This window comes from Staurois parvus, unplaced genomic scaffold (assembly GCF_062004578.1).
Source record: "Staurois parvus isolate SC_StPar_1 unplaced genomic scaffold, SC_StPar_1.0 ptg000832l, whole genome shotgun sequence".
NCBI classification, from domain to species: Eukaryota; Metazoa; Chordata; class Amphibia; order Anura; family Ranidae; genus Staurois; species Staurois parvus.
Genome location: NW_028318628.1, coordinates 3,004,314 through 3,024,921, shown reverse-complemented (window position 1 = coordinate 3,024,921; position 20,608 = coordinate 3,004,314). Strand labels below are relative to the sequence as shown.

Here is a 20,608-nt window from a genome sequence, read left to right as displayed (position 1 = left end):
AAACACATAAACCATTTTATCATGGGTTATATTGAAGCTAGTTTCAATGTCAAAAAATATTAGTTTACTGATGAAGAGATGTGTGTACTTGGTACAGGCCTCCAGGGAGTATAGCGGGAAAGGTATCTGTAAATGAATTAAAGAATGTGTGTGATAAGCAAAGATCTATCTTGGCGTTCATCCAGAACTTGCTATTTTGGTGTGAGGGGCACCCTGGTAAGCTTGTTAAGTGATGTTTGGCACTGCAGCTACTGTATGTTCCGAAGACCTGCAGGATTAATACCTCCATACTGATCACTTCTCAGCTTATTCCTGTCTGTACTCAAAGGGCATTGCCTTCACTCTCATTTATTGATTCTCTTTTTCTTGTAAACTCTTGAAAGTAAGGATTCCCTACCACTTGTTCTATCTTACTTTGTGTCTCTGTGTATGTTTATTTCCCTCTAGTGTGAAGTTCTGGATACAATTTTGGCTTTATGAATAAAACTAAAGTGGTCCCAAACGCTGAAGGTTTTTTACCTTCATGCATTCTATGTAAAAAACCTTCTGCAGACAACTTCCCTCCATATACAGTACTTACCTAAGCCCAATCTCAATCAAGCACTGTGCACAGGAGCAGAGTCTCTCTCTCTCTCTCTGCCTATCTCTCTCTCTCTCTCTCTCTGCCTATCTCTCTCTCTCTCTCTCTCTGCCTATCTCTCTCTCTCTCTCTCTCTCTCTCTCTCTCTCTCTCTCTCTTGCTCTCTCTGTCTCGCTCTCTCTGTGTCTCTCTCTCTCTCTCTTGCTCGCTCTTTCTGTCTCTCTCTGTCTCTCTCGCTCTCTCTGTCTCTCTCTGTCTCTCCCTATCTCTCTCTCTCTCGCTCTCTCGCTCTCTCTGTCTCTCTCTCTGTGTGTCTCTCCGTCTCTCTTTCCCCCCTTTCTTTCTCTTGTTCTCTCTCGTTCTCTCTCTTTCTCTCGTTCTCTCTCTCTCTCTCTCTCTCTCAGCAGTGGGGGCCATTGGCCTGTGCTGCTCTCAATCAGTCATTGAGGAGGGAGCAGGGGCGTGACCGAGACATGTTCTCTATGTCAATAGCGTGGCTCAGGAGCGACCCAGATAGGTACCCCAACAGCAGTCTGTAGTCAATGGTTTATCTTTATAAACAATAAAGGGTGTATTTATAAAAATTTGACAAAGTAATTTGCACAGTAAAAGTGTTCATACATTCTTTCTATGTGAATGGGGCAACAAATGAATGCTTTTCTATATCTAGTGATCAAGTACGTTATTTTCCATTTTAAATCTAGGAAAAACATTTGACCGGCATGGGAAACAGCCTAATAATATTCATGTTTTACCCTATTTGTACATGTACTTTTACTAGGCAGATTGCAGTGTGGTTTTTTGTTTTTTTGTTTTTTTTATAAATACCACCTAACTGTTCTGGTACTTCACTAGTTTGCAATCGTGAAATGGCCCTTACTATAATATTGTAAGCATGCAATGCATTGTGTAATTCCTTGCTTCCCTGGTGACCATTGCAGGAGTTACCTCCGAGCTGGCCAGCACACTGGATATTTTGCCTACAGTAGCAGCTTTGGCAGGAGCCAGACTTCCCAACGTCACATTGGATGGATATGATCTGAGTAACCTGCTTTTTAAAAATGAGAAAGTAAGTAATTATAAATACATGCAAAAAAATGATATACCAATATTTCAGTTTATATGCATCAACTTATTATAATTTGTCAGTCTTCTGCAGTAGACACCTAAGATGTGAGTTGCCTACTTCTGTTAAAAAAAAAAAAAAAGATGCAAGATGCCTGGTAGCTTTGTTTGAAGTAAGCTCTGTTCACTATAGGTTGAACCCTATAATAAAGGTGCACTTAGATTGTTCTGATGACTCCATACTAAGCGTGATATCGGCAGTGTATCTTGTATCCAGCACCATTATAGCATGAACAAACTTTAGTACCTTTTGATATTGGTTTATCTTGACAGGTATTGCCAGTTGGTATAAATCACTATTATTTGTAGATCCTTTAATTAGTTTAGGTGCCCACACATGTTGAAATCTGCTGATTTCAGGTTGACCTGTGCAATAGTCTTGGGTAGGCTCAAACATGATACAGTGTGTCAGGGGCGGACTGACAACTCATGGGGCCCCCTGGCAATAATGGGGCCCCTGTGTCCTTGCCCAAACTCAAAAATAAGCCTATGAAAAAGGTACCAGGGGCATCTCATGGGGCCCCCTACTGACCCCGGGCCCTCGGGCGGTGCCCGAGTTTCCAAATGGTCAGTCCGCCCCTGCAGTGTGTAATTATATATATTCTATAATATATAATCTGTGTGCTATAGTGGTACAATCATGTCAACATTTTTTTCTACATTAAACAGTCATTCATTAAACAGAGAATTGTAATAAAACTATTGGAATAGGTTTCGCTAGTATAACTCAAAAGCATCTTTTTATGTGAAGGGCTTTTGTACACAGCGACTGAGCAAATTCAGTGTAAATCCTGGAGTCTTCCTCCCAGCTGGGTACATGGTTGTGCATGGTTGTAATCTGGGTATACAAACCAGGGCTTTTTCTCAGCAGGAACGTGGGGGAATGCAGGTCCGGCACTTCTAGCACTGAATGGGGTGCTGGAGGATCTGATGATGCTGGCTGCTGAGGAATCTATTGTCACTGAGGGGATCTGTTGTTGCAGGGGGAATTTATTGTTGCTGCTGGGGATCTATTGTTGCTGTGGGGGTCTTATGTTCTTAGGGGCTAATTGCTACTGGGACGGATGTATTCTTGGGGGGGGGGTCTATTGTTGCCTGCTGCTAGGAGATCTACTGTATCGTTCCTAGTGGGGGTCTATTATTGCTGGGGGATCTATTGTTGTTGGGGAGTTATTTGTTGCAGGGAGTCTATCATTGCTGGGGGTTTATTGTTGCTGGGGGGGATCTATTGCTAGTGAGGATATTTTGTTGCTAGGAGGGAACTATTGGTGGGGGGAGCTATTGTTGGGGTGATCTCTTGTTGCTGGGGGTGGCTATTGTTGCTGGCTGCAGGGTATCTATTTTACTGCTTTTCTTGATATCATTAACACATACAAATGATACTTGATACTGTATTCTCTAAAAGGAGGGGGGTACTGAGAGGTGGGTGGGGACCAAGTGATGGCGCTCAGAGGAGGGTAGGGGGTGGAGGCAAGGAGTAACTCAGAAGGGGGGAGTACTTGCACCTATTTTCTGGGGAAAAAGAGCCCTGTATACAACAGTAGTTGTGTGAGACATGATTATAAAATATGGATTTATGCAGACAATAGAATATTTTCTATTTTTATTTTATACTATCTGACTATCTAGTGCTGCAAATACACAAGTTTTTACAATACTTACAGAAAATGAATCCTAAACTATACACATATCAAATCAATCTGTGTGCTGAAAAAGGCCTATATAATATTCCTACATTGTACCACCATGTGCATATACAGTAGATGAACAAAATGGCATGAAGTGTCAAGCAGTCTCAATGGCAACACACCAACATAACCGCATTGCATACCATGGTTTTGGGCTATATTACCATTGTAAATAATGTCAGATATACTGCTACACACTGCTGCTATTATAATATAAAAGAGGGCAGAGGTCTACGCCTGGACTCCAGGAAATGTAATGGCGAAATGTGTCTGAGTGCCCTCATGGCAACAGATCAGCAGAGCTATAAACCAGAAAGGACATCATGGCTCCTAGTACCCTGAAGAAGTCATGTGAGTGTGATGCAACACGTTAGGGTGGAGCTAATGACATCATCACGTTGAAACCTGGAAGTAACAGAGTTTTGCCCAGAGCATGGATGCCGAGCCTTATTGTTAAGGGGGAAGTGTACACGCTTTGGTTTTTAGTGCACCAAAGTTGTGCACGGCATATTGGAAGTGCATCTCTTTACCTTTTCCCACCGCCCGCACGCATATATTCAGCCTTTCAGAAGGATGCTCTGTAACGCATATATGCATCTTTATGTAAACAGTCTACTGTGTGTGAGCACGCTCCCTGCTCTTTCCCAACTAAACTGGCAAGGATGTATATTTGCGGTCAAGAGCTTTCAATCATGTGACACGTGATCGGAACACCCGCCTTCACCTCCCCCCCCCCCCCCCCCCCCAGCATTTTGATCCACTTAAAGGGCCTGGATGCGGCAGCCGGTGGGGATAATGCAACTAGTAATATTTTAGCGGAAAGCGCTATGATTCTTTAAATTTTTTTGAGCACCTGTTGTGGGTAATATAAAAAAGCAGTATACAATAAAAGTTCTGCTATCTTTGGAAATAAAACCTGAAGCCAAGAGAAATAAGAGAGTGTGAAGGAATAATGGCGATGTGTGATTCCAGCAGAAGAGTGTAGAGAACCACTTGGTATCCGCCTGCCCCTTAAAGGGGAAGGCACGATTTTGACCTATTGTATTTATGGATCAAACGATAGCGTGAGAATGTAGTGTGACTGGTGGTGGACTCGCATTGGGAGTCACACGTGTGTTATTGAAGCGATCATGGAGCACGAAAGAACTCTGACTTTTATTTGCTTGTTCACAATTGTTTTATTTATCTGCAAGTGGTGGTATTGTATATGCATGTTATATAGGCCTTTTTCAGCACACAGATTGATTTGATATGTGTATAGTTTATGATTCATTTTCTTGGGGGATGTAATTATGGGATAAATTTTGTGCATTTGCAGCACTGCAATCAGATAATATAAACATAGTTGGCAGTGTGTGGGAACACATAACATTGTAAGCAGCAGCAGAAGTGGTTATTTGGTTATTATATAGAAAATTGCGCAAGGGTTCTTTCGCTTTATTAATTTTCTATTTATTGTATACACCCATACGGTATACATGAGTACCATCATATATGTGAAGTATGGCTATGTCTATGGGCAAGTGTACGCAGCACCTGGGTTGCCCAAGCAGTGGGGAAAATTCTGGAGTTTACATTACACAGGCTTATGTACCCATGTGCAAGAAGCCATAGTAGGTTTGTACCGTGGCCACACATGCCATAACCCTGCAATAATTTTCTGTCCTGGAAATGTGATTTGGTTCATATGTATCCTAATGGTTTTGGCTGTCATGATTGATTCACATGCGATTGATTTTATCTTCACCGAAACATTCTTTGTCCTCATGCACACTGGACGTATTTACATCGGCTGTTTTTGGCTTTTGACGTTTTTTTCTACAGCCAGTAAACCCCCCAGCATGTTATCCTATGTGTCCATGCACACATAGACTGTAATCAATGTTTTTTGGCAGGGGCGTCTTTTGGCTGGAAAAAAACCCAGGACTAGTGGGTTTCTAGAGGAGTTTTTTAGCTGTAAAAATGTTCTAACGACGAAAAACACAGTAGATTGCAGTAAATCGCTGCAAACCGGCGTTTCTGGGGGGTTTTTTTTACCAAAAAAATTATTATTTTTGGTAAGAAAATACGCTAAAAATTGCAAACGCAAAAACACGCGGAAAAACGCTGCTAAACGCTAAAAAGCACAGAAAAACTCAAGTTTTTTTTAATGTGACTTTACACAGCTAACGTTACCAGCGTTATTAAACACCCCGTGCCTAACTGGTAAGATTTTGTCAAAAAGGCCATTATCACACTTATAAGCCTGCTCCTGGCAACAATTCGCCAATAACAGGACAGAAAAATATTAACCTGTTTGTACAGTGGCAGTCCTTTGCTGGCCATTGAGCCCAGCAATTCTGCAGGATTTCTGTCAAGAGAGTGTAGCCTCGCTCATCAAGCCTTAGCGCTTAATTACACATGGGCAGCAAAGGGGTGGGGTAAAAACAGGTGGCAGAACAGCAGTTTTGCCACCCACAAGAATCCTCAGTATGGCTGGAAAGGGCTGTACACATGGTGCAGAGTTTCACAAGCGGCGCTGTCTGTCAAACTCGCCCATTGAGTTCAGTGGGACTGCGCCACAACCAGGTGCAATGCATGCAGTTGCAGTGTGATAGTGTGACATTATGTAGTTAAATCAGGTGGTGAGGAGGTGGTATAACACCACCTCGCCACTTGTTAAATGCACTCTGAAAGGTGATCCGAACACAGATCGATCTTCAGAGGACACCACAAGTGTTAAAGAGCCATTAGACTAAGCAATGCTGTGCAAACAGGTGAGTGATTTTCTTATTCCAATTGATTTTCCAACAGCAACAGGATTGTAGGTGTAACATGGGCCTTAAGGTGCTTCCATTTTACCCTTTGTCATCGCCAGTCAAAATGCTCTGATGTTAGATTGTTACTAATTAGAGGTGTGCATGTTAAACTGTTACTAAACCCAGGACCTACATTCACTCTGTCTGGTCTCCCACAGTATACAGAACATAGAAATGTAATTATTTTAGTAAATATAAACTGCTAAATACTTTTTCTCATCAGCAGTTAGAGCAGTCTTGTGACTTCTATCAGTGTTCAGCAGGGCACATGTTAAAGCTTGTTGAAAGTGTTTTCTTTCTGCTCTAGGAGGATGCAGAACTCCTGACCTCTGTCTGGAGAGTGCTGATTGGCCCTGTGCTGATCACATGCACTCTTACAAGAAAAAAAAAACTCTCTGCACATGCTCAGTTTTGTGTGTATTGCTAGAGTGTCTCCACACAATATGTCTGATCAGGAGATAAGAGGGGGACACTGGAATAAGGGGGGGGGATTAGAGAAGTCAGGATCAAACAGCATTTTTACACAATGCAGAGGATTAACCCCTTAGGTTCCACAGTGCTTTACCGCAGATACAGACTGATTTTACTGTTGTGGGTTTAGTAACATTTTAAGAAAAGAAAGGAAGAGATTGTAGAGGGAGGATGAATGAAGAAGAGAGAGGATAACTCTGTTCCTTGTGTGGCATCCTAGAAATTTTAAGAAACCTTTACAAAGGCAGACATCCAGTTGGAATCCTCTATCCTGCGGCCACTGTTGATACAATATAGTGCACATACAACCGTGTTAATAAATAAACACTTATCTCACTGCTGGACTTCTGTCTTGTAATGAAGTGATTACAACTGCCTACTGTTTCTTCTGCCTTTGTACAGTAGAGAGGTTTTTTGAGAGATGAAGTTACGCCTAGAGGCACAGCTTGCCCAAAGGCCTACAGTATTGTCATGAACCAGCTGTAATTACTTATTACAGATTGGCGTTTGTTTATTTGTTTGTTTTCTACCTGCCTCTAGATAAGGAAAAGGTTTTGTATCTAAACCCATAAGTGGGATTATGATATAGCCTGGTGGGTTTAGGTGGACCTGCATAGTATATGTCTTGGATACTCCAACATAGTTACCTTCCTTCAATAGTCTCTGACTCTTTACCTGCCCCCCTTGGAGTAGTGAAGGGTTACTGACCACATTTTCATGTCCAGCACCTACCCACCTAGCTGTCAAGTGGTGTGATGGAAAGAAAGGTGTCTTCAAAGCTTTGGATGCTTTAGGTGGCATGTCTAGATATTTGACAATGAAGGCAAAAAAACAAACCCAGCAGTCTTTTAAGGCACCCACTCAGTCATACGTAAAAACAATATATTTTATTGATATCCACCATGTTTAAAAATGCACAAATAAAATAAAAATGCGCAAATAAAATATAGCATGTTCACATGTAGTGTCAAATAACTATGCCTCATCCAGAAACATTGTACTCCCAGTATACAGAATCATATTTTGTAATAATATAAAAATCATTAAAAAAAGTATGATCAATATTCAAGAATAACTTCCCTGGCAAATTTGCTGGGGGTGGGACTAGACCAAATCTCAATGTGATGCCTTGCTCAGGGTATTCCTAGCGCATACACAGCTCCCAAATCAAGGATTTACAATGAGTCCAGTTCACACCATCACGTTGTGTTGATGTGTGCTGAAAAAAGTACAACTGGCTACTTTTTTTAACCTGTCCAATGCTTGTCAATGCACTTCAGCGCAACACATGTCAGCGTGTCTAGATGCAAAACTGCAGCATTTTGACTCCTCTGTTGACCTATAGTCCACCTACTGTTTTCTGGACAGTGTTTGGGAGTGGAGAGCGCGAAGAAAAATGTCGAAAACCGAAAAAATGTTTAGCTCAGGATTGGTGGATGTAGATTCCTTCATCCCCATGGTGCAAGACCAGCCCAAGATTTGTGATCAAATCCATAGGCTGTATAACCGTAACAAAAGACCCGGATCCGACAGCAGATTGCCTCCTGGATAGACCCGGATCTGACAGCACATTGCCTCCCGGATAGACCCGGATCCTACAGCAGATTGCCTCCCGGATAGACCCGCATCCGACAGCACATTGCCTCCCGGATAGACCCGCATCCGACAGCACATTGCCTCCCGGATAGACCCGCATCCGACAGCACATTGCCTCCCGGATAGACCCGCATCCGACAGCACATTGCCTCCCGGATAGACACAGATTGAGAATCGATCTAAAAATCACAGCAGACAGCCACTGGTGAGTAAAAAAATAATTTCTATACTAGGATAATTGTATCTGTCTTGCTTTGTTTGAGTGGGGGAACTTGGAATCAAGGGCACTGCAATAAAGAACATTTAAGTATTTGGGGATGAATCTTACCACTTTATTTACAAACAGCAGCACCCCAATATTATTCTTTTATATTTGTTTTGTATTAATAAAATATATATTAATGTTAAAAAATGGCATGGGTTTTTCCTTTTAACATCCATCCCCTACTATAGCCATTAATGCGGCCATGGTGGCCAGGAAGGGGAAGGCAGCAAGTGTACTGAGTTGGCTTTTCCTCAACTTTTGATTGGTTAAAATTGGAGGGAATCACTGCTGCTTCTGTAACATCCCGTACTCCACATCTATATAGTTGAAGTGGTAATCTGCATCCACAACTGCCAGCAGAACTGAAGAAAAATGCTTCTTGTAGTTAAAGTACTGGTATTTGCTTCCACAACATGATGACATTCACTACTCTGATCTGCTTTCCATCTATCACATCCAAACATCTTTGACAAAATAAATCTGCAGTTTCTTTCCACCTCCCGTGTCGGATCACCAATTTCTGCAAGCTCTGCCAGATTGTTGTGCATGTTCATAGTATAATGCAGTAGATGGTTGATTTACCCAAATGGAACTGAAATTGCATAGATAGATATGAATTTTTTCAATAGCAAGTGACCTGTAAAGAGAATGAAATGTTATTCTAATATCCAATTATTTATTTTTTTATTCGTTGGCAGTGACTACTTTGAAGACAAAATGGAGCAGTATTAAAGACAATTACCTGTGAGGACTGTGCCTGCAGATGCAGGAGAAAAAATAAATGGCGCAGGAGTTCCAGGCACCATTTTTACCACCACTTGCACAAACTCGATTTTCTGCATCCTTTTATGCAGCTTTATCAGTGAGTGAACATGGCTAATAATGTTGGCTAGGAATGTTTTTTTGAGATATTTTCCCCAAGCAAGGGTTTACCTATTTATGTTATTTTTTTTCATTCCTTAACCAGAACCAAGAGCATTTGTGATGTGGACCAATTGGCAGCAGAGGACTGAGCTTGGGAAGAAAGGACTGTGGACACTCCCGTATCTTGTGCTGCAAATCCACTATCCTATGAAAACCCAATGGTACCTGAGGACAGGCAGGATACCCTGGCAAAGGTTGAATTTGCCTCTGCAGTATCACAGCCACTTGCTGGCAGTTCCATAGCTGGATGGACAAATGAGAGGGTGCCATTCCAAAGATGTCAGAAGACTCCAGATGAAGAGAGGAGGGCCAAAATTATAATTTGGAAATGTCCTTTAGCCCACCTATGGATAAAGTTCTAAATAACAAAATGATTGCCTTGTGGCAGGATATGCTTGATGTAATTAGCTAGTTTATTAATTAAATATTTTATCCCCCCCTAACAGCCCTATCTTCCTCATCCCTCCTATCCTGCTATTGCTCCCCTCTCTACTTCCCCAGTTATCCACCTACAATCCTCTTCCCATCCCCCACCTTCGTTCTTTGAGAATTAATCCCGTCAGAGAAGGTCCATGGATGAACAAACCGTGGACGATACAACACCGTTAGGCTCTGCCTCATTGCTTTTTCTGGATTAGCCTTGCCGTTTGATTTATTTCTGCTATGTTTGTTAACAGAGGGTCAATAAATCTATAAGTTTTTAGAACTTTTGTCTATTTTTCTTTTAGTGATTTTTTTTTTTGTCTGCTTGTTGCCGCATGTAGCTTCTCCCACGATGCACACATTTTCCACTTAAGATTTATTTAAACAATGTGTGAATTTTAGTGAAACTTGGAATAAAAAGGATGTGATACTTATCTTTGATCCACATATTTCAGACACAGATCTATCTTTGGTCAATAAGTGTACTTAGTGTTGCTTGCAGAATGATGTCCAGCTTCATTCAACTAGGAAGACTGAGTACTATGAATGATAGCTGCCTGAAAGGAAACAGGATGGCACATGTTTGGATAACCTAAAACACATGAAATGAGTAGTGTTAACTTACCATAGAGTAACTATAGGACGTTCAGTGGGGGATACCTCTGTAAGCCACATAAAAAATGGAGAATGTTAAAGTGGTTGTAAACCCTTACATATACCTAGTGAAGTGATACACAGAGATGAAATAAATCCTACATAAATTGTACCTGTTTATCTGCAGCCCTCTATTCTGTACTGGAAAGGGAGGGAAGGTACACCCCACCCCTTCACACAGCAATAGAGTTGAGGCTGTCAATCGCAGACTGTGTGCTGGAGCTCCCCCCACCTTTTTAACTCCTGGTGTTAGGGATCCGGGTATGACCAGAAATAGGTGGGAACACAGGCGTAGCCAGGGCTGGAGAGGTGGAATGGTCAGGCAGGCCGTTAGGTACTGTACAGGGCGCGGGGTCTAAGTCCCAATTTGCTTATCCACCAGGGCCCCTGATGGTGGGGATGGACTTGGAGCAGACTGAGACCAGGTTGCAACCCCTGAGTACACCTGGCAATGGAAAAGAGCGTCGTCAGAGGTGTGCGGGGAAAGGAGCCTGACGTGAAGAGGCTGGCAGACCTGGTAACAGGGACAGATCCGTGCGGGATGGATGGATCGTCTGGGTAGAGTCAGGCAGGCCAGTTCAGCAATGTGCGGGCAGCGAAGTACCAGAGGAGCAGGCAGAGAATAGTCAGGGTCACAAGCCGGGTTCAGTAACTCACGGGCAGCGTGGTACAGAGGATCAGGCAGAAAGATGGTCAGGCAAGCCAGGGGTTAAACAGGAGACGGTCAGCAGAGGTCAGGATCAAAGCAGGGTCAGCAACTAGGCAGATAGGCAGGAACACAGGATACCACGTACAGGGGCTCATGGGAAACAATACACCAAGGCACTGACTGCAGGTCTGGCCATTCCTTAAATACACCTCCTGCAATCAGCCTCAGGTGATGGCTGATTGCAGGAGTGAGCTTCTGGTTGCTGAGAGCACCCGCTGGCCAGCCCTGGTACTGCAGCCCACACTGCAGGTGAGTCCCACCACCAGTGGTAAATCCATTCCTGACACCTGGGGGTTTATTTACTAAAGCTGGAGAGTCCAAAATCAGACTCCCTTCTGCATAGAAACCAATCAGCTTCCAGGTTTCATTGCCAAAGCTTCATTGAACAAGCTGAGGTTAGAAGCTGATTGGTTTCTATGCAGAAGGGAGTCTGATTTTGGACTCTCCAGCTTTAGTAAATAAACCCCCTGGTGTCTGGAAAAATTGTCAGAAGTGACTCATGCAGATGGCAGAGGAACTAGGTAGCAGAGAAAATGACACTCAGTGCTGTGGATTGAGACAAGCACACATTATATAGAGGAAAATGCTTTATTCAAATGTCTGAGGTTTACAACCACTTTAACCTTATGACTGAGAACATGGAATGTTCTCATGCAACTGTCAGCATTCTAGTTCTCAGGCCTTATGTCAAACTGAAAAAATAGTCACAGTGTTTGTCATTTATGTCTAACACATACTGTTACTGCTAAATTAAGTCTGGCTGTTAAAAAACAAAAAAACAAAAAGGGTTAACATGACTGCAATGTATTTTTGAACATTTGGCAATCTTAATACCCATGAAAAAAAACATACAAGCAAATAAATTACCCATATATTGCAAACATTGCGATACTTTTCGAATAACATTTAGTCAAAGAAACATTGCCTTTGCTAAGTATATTATCTTAAAATTGCAGTGGCAAGTACTAAAGCAATAATGCTTGTGAGAGCAGACATAGTAACCAAACAAAGAAGATTCTCCAAAGGGAATCCACACAGGTGGCAATGAGAAGTCCCTAACAGAAGGAAGTGACCTCACAGGAAATGTAACTTTAATGGCTAATGCCAGCTTTAGCTGTGTAACATGCTGACAAATAGAAGACCAGATGTAATGTGAAAATTACATGTAAAGAATGAGCATGTATGGAAGCATTTCTGCAGTCTGTCAATAACAGTGATTGCAGTAATTATTCATAATTTGTTTCCTTTGGTCCTTATAGTATAGTACATAGTGCAATTGTATGGATCTACTGCCCTCTACAATTAGTTGCTAATATCACAGTCTTATGTGTAACTAATTATTATACAGGATTTATATAGCACCAACAGTTTACACAGTGCTTATTATGTATTAGCACATCCTGTGTCTGACGGGACTACTGTATTTTATCCAGACCAGAAGCAGAGACTGTTGGTTAATTGTTCCTGTGTTCTGGCTGTTTAACTATAGCTGCCCATAACGTTTTGAGCTGAATCTTAGTGACAGTCAAGTCTCTATCTTATTGTTATTATACATGCACAGTGTCAGCTAGATCTGTGCTACTGTATTTGTGTAGTTGTCACCGTCCAGTATAATAGTTGTTGAACCTGTTTATTGCAATAGGGTTTTAAAATCCTGTTATTTTAGTTAATCCTGGTCCTTGTGGTCTGGGATTCTATAGATAGTTTTAGCTATTAAAGGCTAGAGTCACGTTAGGCCTCCAATGGTCACTTCTGGTAGTTAGAGGACCAGTTGCATTTAGAATGGAAACTACTAGGGAGTTGCTAAATTGCAGAGAAGATAAGCTGATTCTGCGTTTCAAGCCACACCACAGTTTCTGCATGTGAGAAGCTGAGTTCCAGGCTGGTTAGACATCAGTTGGAGGATCTCCCCATCACTGCTGATCTTGTCTTCAGGTCTCCGACACAAGGATTTACGCCACATAATCCTCAGGGGCCCCTGCAACAGGACTTTGCTGCAACATTCATCCGGAGGTATCACATAATAACTACATATACCTGGGTATATATGCACAGTTCCACCAGGACTCCTATGAGGCCCTTTGGTGATAATACCTGTTTGTAAATTGGATATATGCACTAATAATAATCTTTGCTTAACCCCTTCACGCCTAAGGCTAAAACAAATCTAAATGCCTAAGCACAATTTTGCAACGTTGACATGTGTTAGTAAAAATGTACATATCATCACAACTACCTTGTACATTCAGGTGAATTATACTGCATTTTTTTTCAGGACAAATTGAGCTTTCATTTGGTGGTAAATGGTAATGGATATTTCCTGATTTTTTTTATTATCAAAGGAAAACTGGCCCAAAATGGTAAAAAAAAAATCATTTTTTTTTAATTTAGCTGTGTGTTTCTTGTTTCTACCATAACCTACCACTGAAGAACAACCCAAAATAAATTATCCAGCTCTTGACGATTGCAGCGATACCATATATGTGAATGTTATTTGTTGTTTGTACCCGTAGTACAGCCCAGAAACAATAGTGCACGTTTTGTTCAAAACACACTGACTTGACCTTTGACCTTATTTTTTAATATTTATCTTTTTTTTTTTTTTTTTTTTTTTTTACAAACATTTTTTTTTCCTCTCTATGCCAGGAGTTAGAGAGATACAATGTAACAATGTATCTCTCTTCGCCATTATTAGAGAGAGAAAAAAAAACAAGGGGGTCGTGCTGCACAGTGACTGATTACTGAGATAGCCTCTGATTGGCTATCACAGCGATCATGTGACCCAGAATCGGGAGTCCTGGGTCCCGATCCTTAGAACGGGACCCAGGGCTCTCAGTGAAACTGCGGTCTTTGTGCTGGGAGCGTACAGTGCAGCATGCTCCCAGCACAAAGACAGGTACGCATATATGCGGCCCCATGGAAAAAAGCCCAGTTCCGTGAGGCCGCAAATTTGTGTCGGCGTCAAGAGGTTAAATAAAGCTTGTATTATTTTTATGCTGTCTGCATCTATATACTTGTGGTTACTGTTATTTGCTGGCTGCAGTAGCTCCTCTGCTTCCAATATCTTTGATTAGATTACTGGTTAATTTCCCAGGAACGGAATCCCCTCTGTAGCCCTGTCCTGAGTGGAAACACAGCCAATTTTATTATTAAACCAACTCTTCCACATAGCAAAGGTTCTGGTTCTCTTATTTACCTACAGATTTACCACAATATCCTGTGCAATTTTTCAGTTTCCCTGTTTCTATGCTGCTTTACTCAAAAGACCAAGAGACAATTATCCAGAGTATGCCTGAACTCCACTTTAATCTATGTGTTGCACAGATATGTTTCCATCCAATAAAAGCATGTAGTGAGACCATCATAATTGCAGAAAATTGACAACAAATATTATTTGTGTCAGCCACCTCTGCTCTGTTTTTTAAATGTATCTTATGTAATAATGTCTATAATTTCTGAGCATTTTAATATTACATTGGTGAATATAAGTATCGGTTTATATAGAAGACATAAGCATTTCTGGGTGACTCCAAACTTGTGAACACTAGTGTGCCTAATTTTGTTTTTTATTTCTATTGAATTATATGGAGACATATTGTTACCTATCTCCCCAATATTGTTGGCTTTTGGATTGTCTTAATAATTCAACAGTAAGTTTCATGTCCCTTATATATGAATTCAATAGTAATTTGCCAATATCTAAAATGTTAGTCATCCTCCATGATTCTTAGTAATGCTGAGTCTGATGGGGCCCCCTGTGTCTCCACCTACACTAAAGCCAAAGCCACACTCGCACAACATCCCACCTACATATTGCAGCTCAGCTGCATATAATGGGCATTAAAAATAATTTTTAAAAAATGATAAAACAATGTTGTGGGGTCCCCCCTCCATTCATACCAAGCCCTTCAGGTCTGGTATGGATTTTTAGGGGAACCCCCACGCCAAATTAAAAAAAAATATGGCGTGGGGGTCTCCTCCAAAATCCATACCAGACCCTTATCCTAGCATGCAGCCCGGCAAGCCAGGAAAGGGGGAGACGAGCGAGCGCCCCCCCTTGAACCATACCAGGCCGCATGCCCCCAACATTTACCCACACTGATTGATTTTGCTTTGACTTTTTACTGGATGTATTTTATTTGTTTATTTCATCATTCAGTTATAGTTTGATCATATATTGCACTTAGTTTTTATTGTGTGATTTATAATATTCAGTTTGCATTGGTGATATATTTTATCTTTATTTAATACTCAGCACTGCACTTTACATGCATATTCCCTTGTGAGATTTGTTGTCACTATCTCTTGTGCTAGCAGCTTTGTTTTCCTTATATCAGCGCTCGTTATTTATATTTATTTTGCTAACTTAATTATCTATCTTAAACGAAAATGGAAACGGATGGCTTGGTCTGCAGTGATGTTGATAATCTGTCCACAAATCCGCAGCTATATCTGTGAGGAGAGAAAAAAAACTTGTTTTAAGGATTTTTTTTTAAAGAAATATGTTCTAAATAATTTTACCAGCTAACAAAACAATCACTGTTATCCTACAATGGTCAAGGTGGGTTGTTTTGGGAGAAAAGAGCGACCAATAAAAGACACAGACCAGAATCAGCCAAGCCAGATTCTTGTCTCTTGTATCCATCTCCTGATTCAACCACAGCAGCTAATGAAACACCCAACAAAATGTTTTGTTTTGCATAGAGCAGGGATAGCTTAGAATCTCTGTTGGGTTTTATTGCTTCCTGAGAAACCAATGGCTTCTATCATGGCATCATGCATACTAGGGGGGAGTACAACCTGGGGGGAATCAATGGTGGAGAAGGATATGGGAGTTCTGGTAGATCACAAGCTTAATAATGGCATGCAATGCCAAGCTGCGATTTCTAAAGCGAGCAAAATCCTCTCTTGTATTAAAAGAGGTATAGACTCCATAGCGAGAGAGATCATATTACCCCGGTACAAATCATAGTAAGGCAAATCAATTAGTAAGGCCTCATCTGGAATATGCAGTTCAGTTTTGGGCACCAATTCACAAAAAGAACATTGGGGAACTGCAGAAGGTACAGAGAAGGGCAACCAAACTGATAAGAGGCATGGAGGAGATCAGCTGTGAGGAAAGATTAGAGGAACTGAATGTATTCTCTCTTGAGAAGAGGAGATTAAGGGGGGATATGATCAACATGTATAAATACATCAGTGGTTCATATAGTGAACTCGGTGTAGAGCTATTCACCCTGAGGTCATCACAGAGGACAAGGGGGCACTCTTTACGTCTGGAGAAAAATAAATTAAATCTCCAAACACGGAAAGGTTTCTTCACAGTGAGAGCTGTGAAAATGTGGAATAGACTCCCTCAAGAGTTGGTTCTGGCCAGCTCAGCATGATTCTGAGTAAATACAAAGCTCATGTTCATTTTGTAACTAACCAAACCCAAAACCATTTATAGAGCAGAAGGCTTTATCTGATCCACCAATTTATTAATAATTTGACCCGTTTGATTGCTCTGTAATAAAGATCTGCATTTTAGCAAACCTTACAGATTACATTCACTATAGCTGGCTCCAGTGTCAATAGGCTCTATTCACAAAGCTTTCACACAAGACTAAGAATCCATATTTTCCATAAAGTGACCATTTTGGTAGTTGGCAGGAATAATATCGTAAAGGGGGAAATCTATCCTTATATCATGCATGGCTTACCTGCTGCAGATGTCATTATTCAGTTGAATTTGCAGAGTTCGTGCTGCTAGATTAAACTCCATACTAATCGGTGGGTCCATGGAGTAAAATTCTCCAGGCATGACAGCATCCATCCATCCATAATTTGGTAGATCAAATGTGGACTGTAGGTGAGAGAAGAAAACTCAGATTTCAAAATTGGTTCTAAATGATTTTGCTAGATATTAAAACAATCACCTCCGCAACATCGCCAAAATACACACGTTCCTAACCCCAGAAACCACTAAACAGCTCATCCACTCCCTCATCATATCACGACTCGATTACTGCAACTCCCTCCATACTGGCCTGCCTCGCCACAGGCTATCCCCGCTTCAGTCGATCCTGAATATGGCTGCCAGACTCATTCACCTTTCCAACCGCTCCATCTCCGCCACCCCCCTCTGCCAATCCCTCCACTGGCTTCCGATTGCACAACGGATCAAATTCAAAATCCTAACACTGACGTACAAAGCTGTCCACCATACTGCCCCGAACTACATCATTGACCTAATATCCAAGTACCGCCCAGCACGCACACTCCGCTCCTCACAAGACCTCCTTCTCTCTAGTTCCCTGGTCTCCTCCTCCCATGCCCGCCTCCAGGACTTCTCCAGGGTGTCACCCATCCTCTGGAACTCCCTGCCCCAACCCATCAGATTATCACCTACTCTCCTCTCCTTTAGGCGCACCCTGAAAACCCATCTCTTCAAGGAAGCCTACCCCACCCCCTGCTAACTTGCCGACCTCCTCCACTCTTCCTACCACTCCATCCCCCACAGCTATCTCCTCCTGTGCCACTATCCCCTCCCTCCTAGATTGTAAGCTCGAAAGAGCAGGGCCCTCGATCCCCTCATGTTTTGCATTGTATTGTTATTGTTCTGTCACATGTTCTGTTCCCCATTGTAATGTACAGCACTGAGCGAACTATTGGCGCTTTATAAATACTGTATTATAATTAGAGATGAGCGAATTATTCAAAAATTCGATTCGGCTGATTCGCCGAATTTGAGGAAGAAATTCGATTCGATGCGAATTTATTCGCTACGAATTTAACTTATAAAAAGGGTTTCTAGGCTTCAGAGAGCCTTTATATTAGTGCAGAACACTGTACCTTTAATTTAAATGCCCTTGGAGATGAGGAAGGAGAAGGAGAAGGATGAGAAGAAGGAGAAGGATGAGAAGAAGGAGAAGGAGGAGAAGAAGGAGAAGGATGAGAAGAAGGAGAAGGATGAGAAGAAGGAGAAGGATGAGAAGAAGGAGAAGGATGAGAAGAAGGAGAAGGATGAGAAGAAGGAGAAGGAGAAGGATGAGAAGAAGGAGAAGGATGAGAAGAAGAAGAAGGATGAGAAGAAGAAGGATGAGAAGAAGGAGAAGGATGAGAAGGAGAAGGATGAGAAGAAGAAGAAGGATGAGAAGAAGAAGAAGGATGAGAAGAAGGAGAAGGATGAGAAGAAGAAGAAGGATGAGAAGAAGAAGGATGAGAAGAAGGAGAAGGATGAGAAGAAGAAGAAGGATGAGAAGAAGGAGAATTCCAAGCCGGCAAAAAGTGTATCTGCAGAGCTCCGCTATTTCTTAGCGGAGCTCTGCAGATACACTTAGCGGAGCTCTGCAGATACACTTTTTGTCGCCTTGGAATTCTTCTTATTTTCATCCTACTTCTTCTTCTTCATCCTCATCCTCTTCTTCTTCTTCTGAGGATGAGGATGAAGAAGAAGAAGAAGTAGGATGAAAATAAGAAGAATTCCAAGCCGGCAAAAAGTGTATCTGCAGAGCTCCGTTAAGTGTATCTGCAGAGCTCCGCTATTTCTGACAGTTCTCTGACATTCACTCCATACAGCGGTTGAAACATTGTATCTATTTGTTTCCATAAATGGAAACAAATAGATACAATGTTTCAACCGCTGTATCTATCTGCAGAGCTCCGCTAAGTGTATCTGCAGAGCTCCGCTATTTCTGACAGTTCTCTGACATTCACTCCATACAGCGGTTGAAACATTGTATCTATTTGTTTCCATTTATGGAAACAAATAGATACAATGTTTCAACCGCTGTAAATGTGAATGTCAGAGAACTGTCAGAAATAGAGGAGCTCTGCAGATACACTTTTTGCCGGCTTGGAATTCTTCTTATTTTCATCCTACTTCTTCTTCTTCTTCTTCATCCTCATCCTCAGAAGAAGAAGAAGAATGAAAAGAAGAAGAAGAAGAATGAAAAGAAGAATGAAAAGAAGAAGAAGAATGAAAAGAAGAAGAAGAAGAATGAAAAGAAGAATGAAAAGATTCTTCTTCTTTTCATTCTTCTTTTCATTCTTCTTCTTCTTTTCATTCTTCTTCTTCTTCTTTTCATTCTTCTTTTCATTCTTCTCATTCTTCTTTTCATTCTTATCATTCTTCTTTTCATTCTTCTTCTCATTCTTCTTTTCATTCTTCTTCTTCTTTTCATTCTTCTTTTCATTCTTCTTCTCATTCTTCTTTTCATTCTTCTTTTCATTCTTCTTCTTCTTTTCATTCTTCTTCTTCTTTTCATTCTTCTTTTCATTCTTCTCATTCTTCTTTTCATTCTTCTCATTCTTCTTTTCATTCTTCTTCTCATTCTTCTTTTCATTCTTCTTCTTTTCATTCTTCTCATTCTTCTTTTCATTCTTCTTTTCATTCTTCTTCTCATTCTTCTTTTCATTCTTCTTCTTCTTTTCATTCTTCTTTTCATTCTTCTTCTCATTCTTCTTTTCATGAAGAAGAAAAGAAGAATGAGAAGAATGAAAAGAAGAAGAATGAAAAGAAGAAGAATGAAAAGAAGAATGAGAAGAATGAAAAGAAGAATGAAAAGAAGAAGAAGAAGAATGAAAAGAAGAATGAAAAGAAGAAGAAGAATGAAAAGAAGAAGAAGAATGAAAAAAAGAATGAAAAGAAGAAGAAGAATGAAAAGAAGAAGAAGAATGAAAAGAAGAATGAGAAGAATGAAAAGATTCTTCTTCTTCTTTTCATTCTTCTTTTCATTCTTCTCATTCTTCTTCTCATTCTTCTTTTCATTCTTCTTTTCATTCTTCTTTTCATTCTTCTTTTCATTCTTCTCATTCTTCTTTTCATTCTTCTTCTTCTTGTCATTCTTCTTTTCATTCTTCTTCTCATTCTTCTTTTCATTCTTCTTTTCATTCTTCTTCTCATTCTTCTTTTCATGAAGAAGAAAAGAAGAATGAGAAGAATGAGAAGAAGAATGAGAAGAAGAATGAAAAGAAGAAGAAGAAGAATGAAAAGAAGAAGAAGAAGAATGAAAAGAAAAAGAAGAATGAAAAGAAGAATGAAAAGAAGAAGAAGAAGAATGAAAAGAAGAATGAAAAGAAGAAGAAGAAGAATGAAAAGAAGAAGAAGAAGCATGAAAAGAAGAAGAAGAAGAAGAATGAAAAGAAGAATGAAAAGAAGAAGAAGAATGAAAAGAAGAATGAAAAGAAGAATGAGAAGAATGAAAAGATTCTTCTTCTTCTTCTTTTCATTCTTCTTTTCATTCTTCTTCTTTTCATTCTTCTTCTTCTTCTTTTCATTCTTCTTTTCATTCTTCTCATTCTTCTTCTCATTCTTCTTTTCATTCTTCTTCTCATTCTTCTTTTCATTCTTCTTCTTCTTTTCATTCTTCTCATTCTTCTTTTCATTCTTCT

At 40.7% G+C, this 20,608-nt stretch overlaps 1 protein-coding gene and 1 long non-coding RNA gene across 2 annotated transcripts in view; both read left to right on the top strand.

Annotated features, from left to right (window-relative positions):
- Positions 1-20,608, top strand: part of ARSA (arylsulfatase A) — a 48,034-nt gene that overhangs the window by 16,926 nt on the left and 10,500 nt on the right. The window contains exon 6 of the mRNA XM_089655307.1: positions 1,522-1,649. Within this exon, the coding sequence (XP_089511433.1) occupies positions 1,522-1,649 (128 nt within the window). The remainder of the gene's footprint in view (positions 1-1,521; positions 1,650-20,608) is intronic.
- On the top strand, positions 4,131-10,153 carry LOC149443778 (uncharacterized). Its single transcript, XR_016306616.1, has 3 exons — positions 4,131-8,463; positions 9,222-9,385; positions 9,491-10,153. It is a non-coding gene; the product is annotated as an uncharacterized LOC149443778 (long non-coding RNA).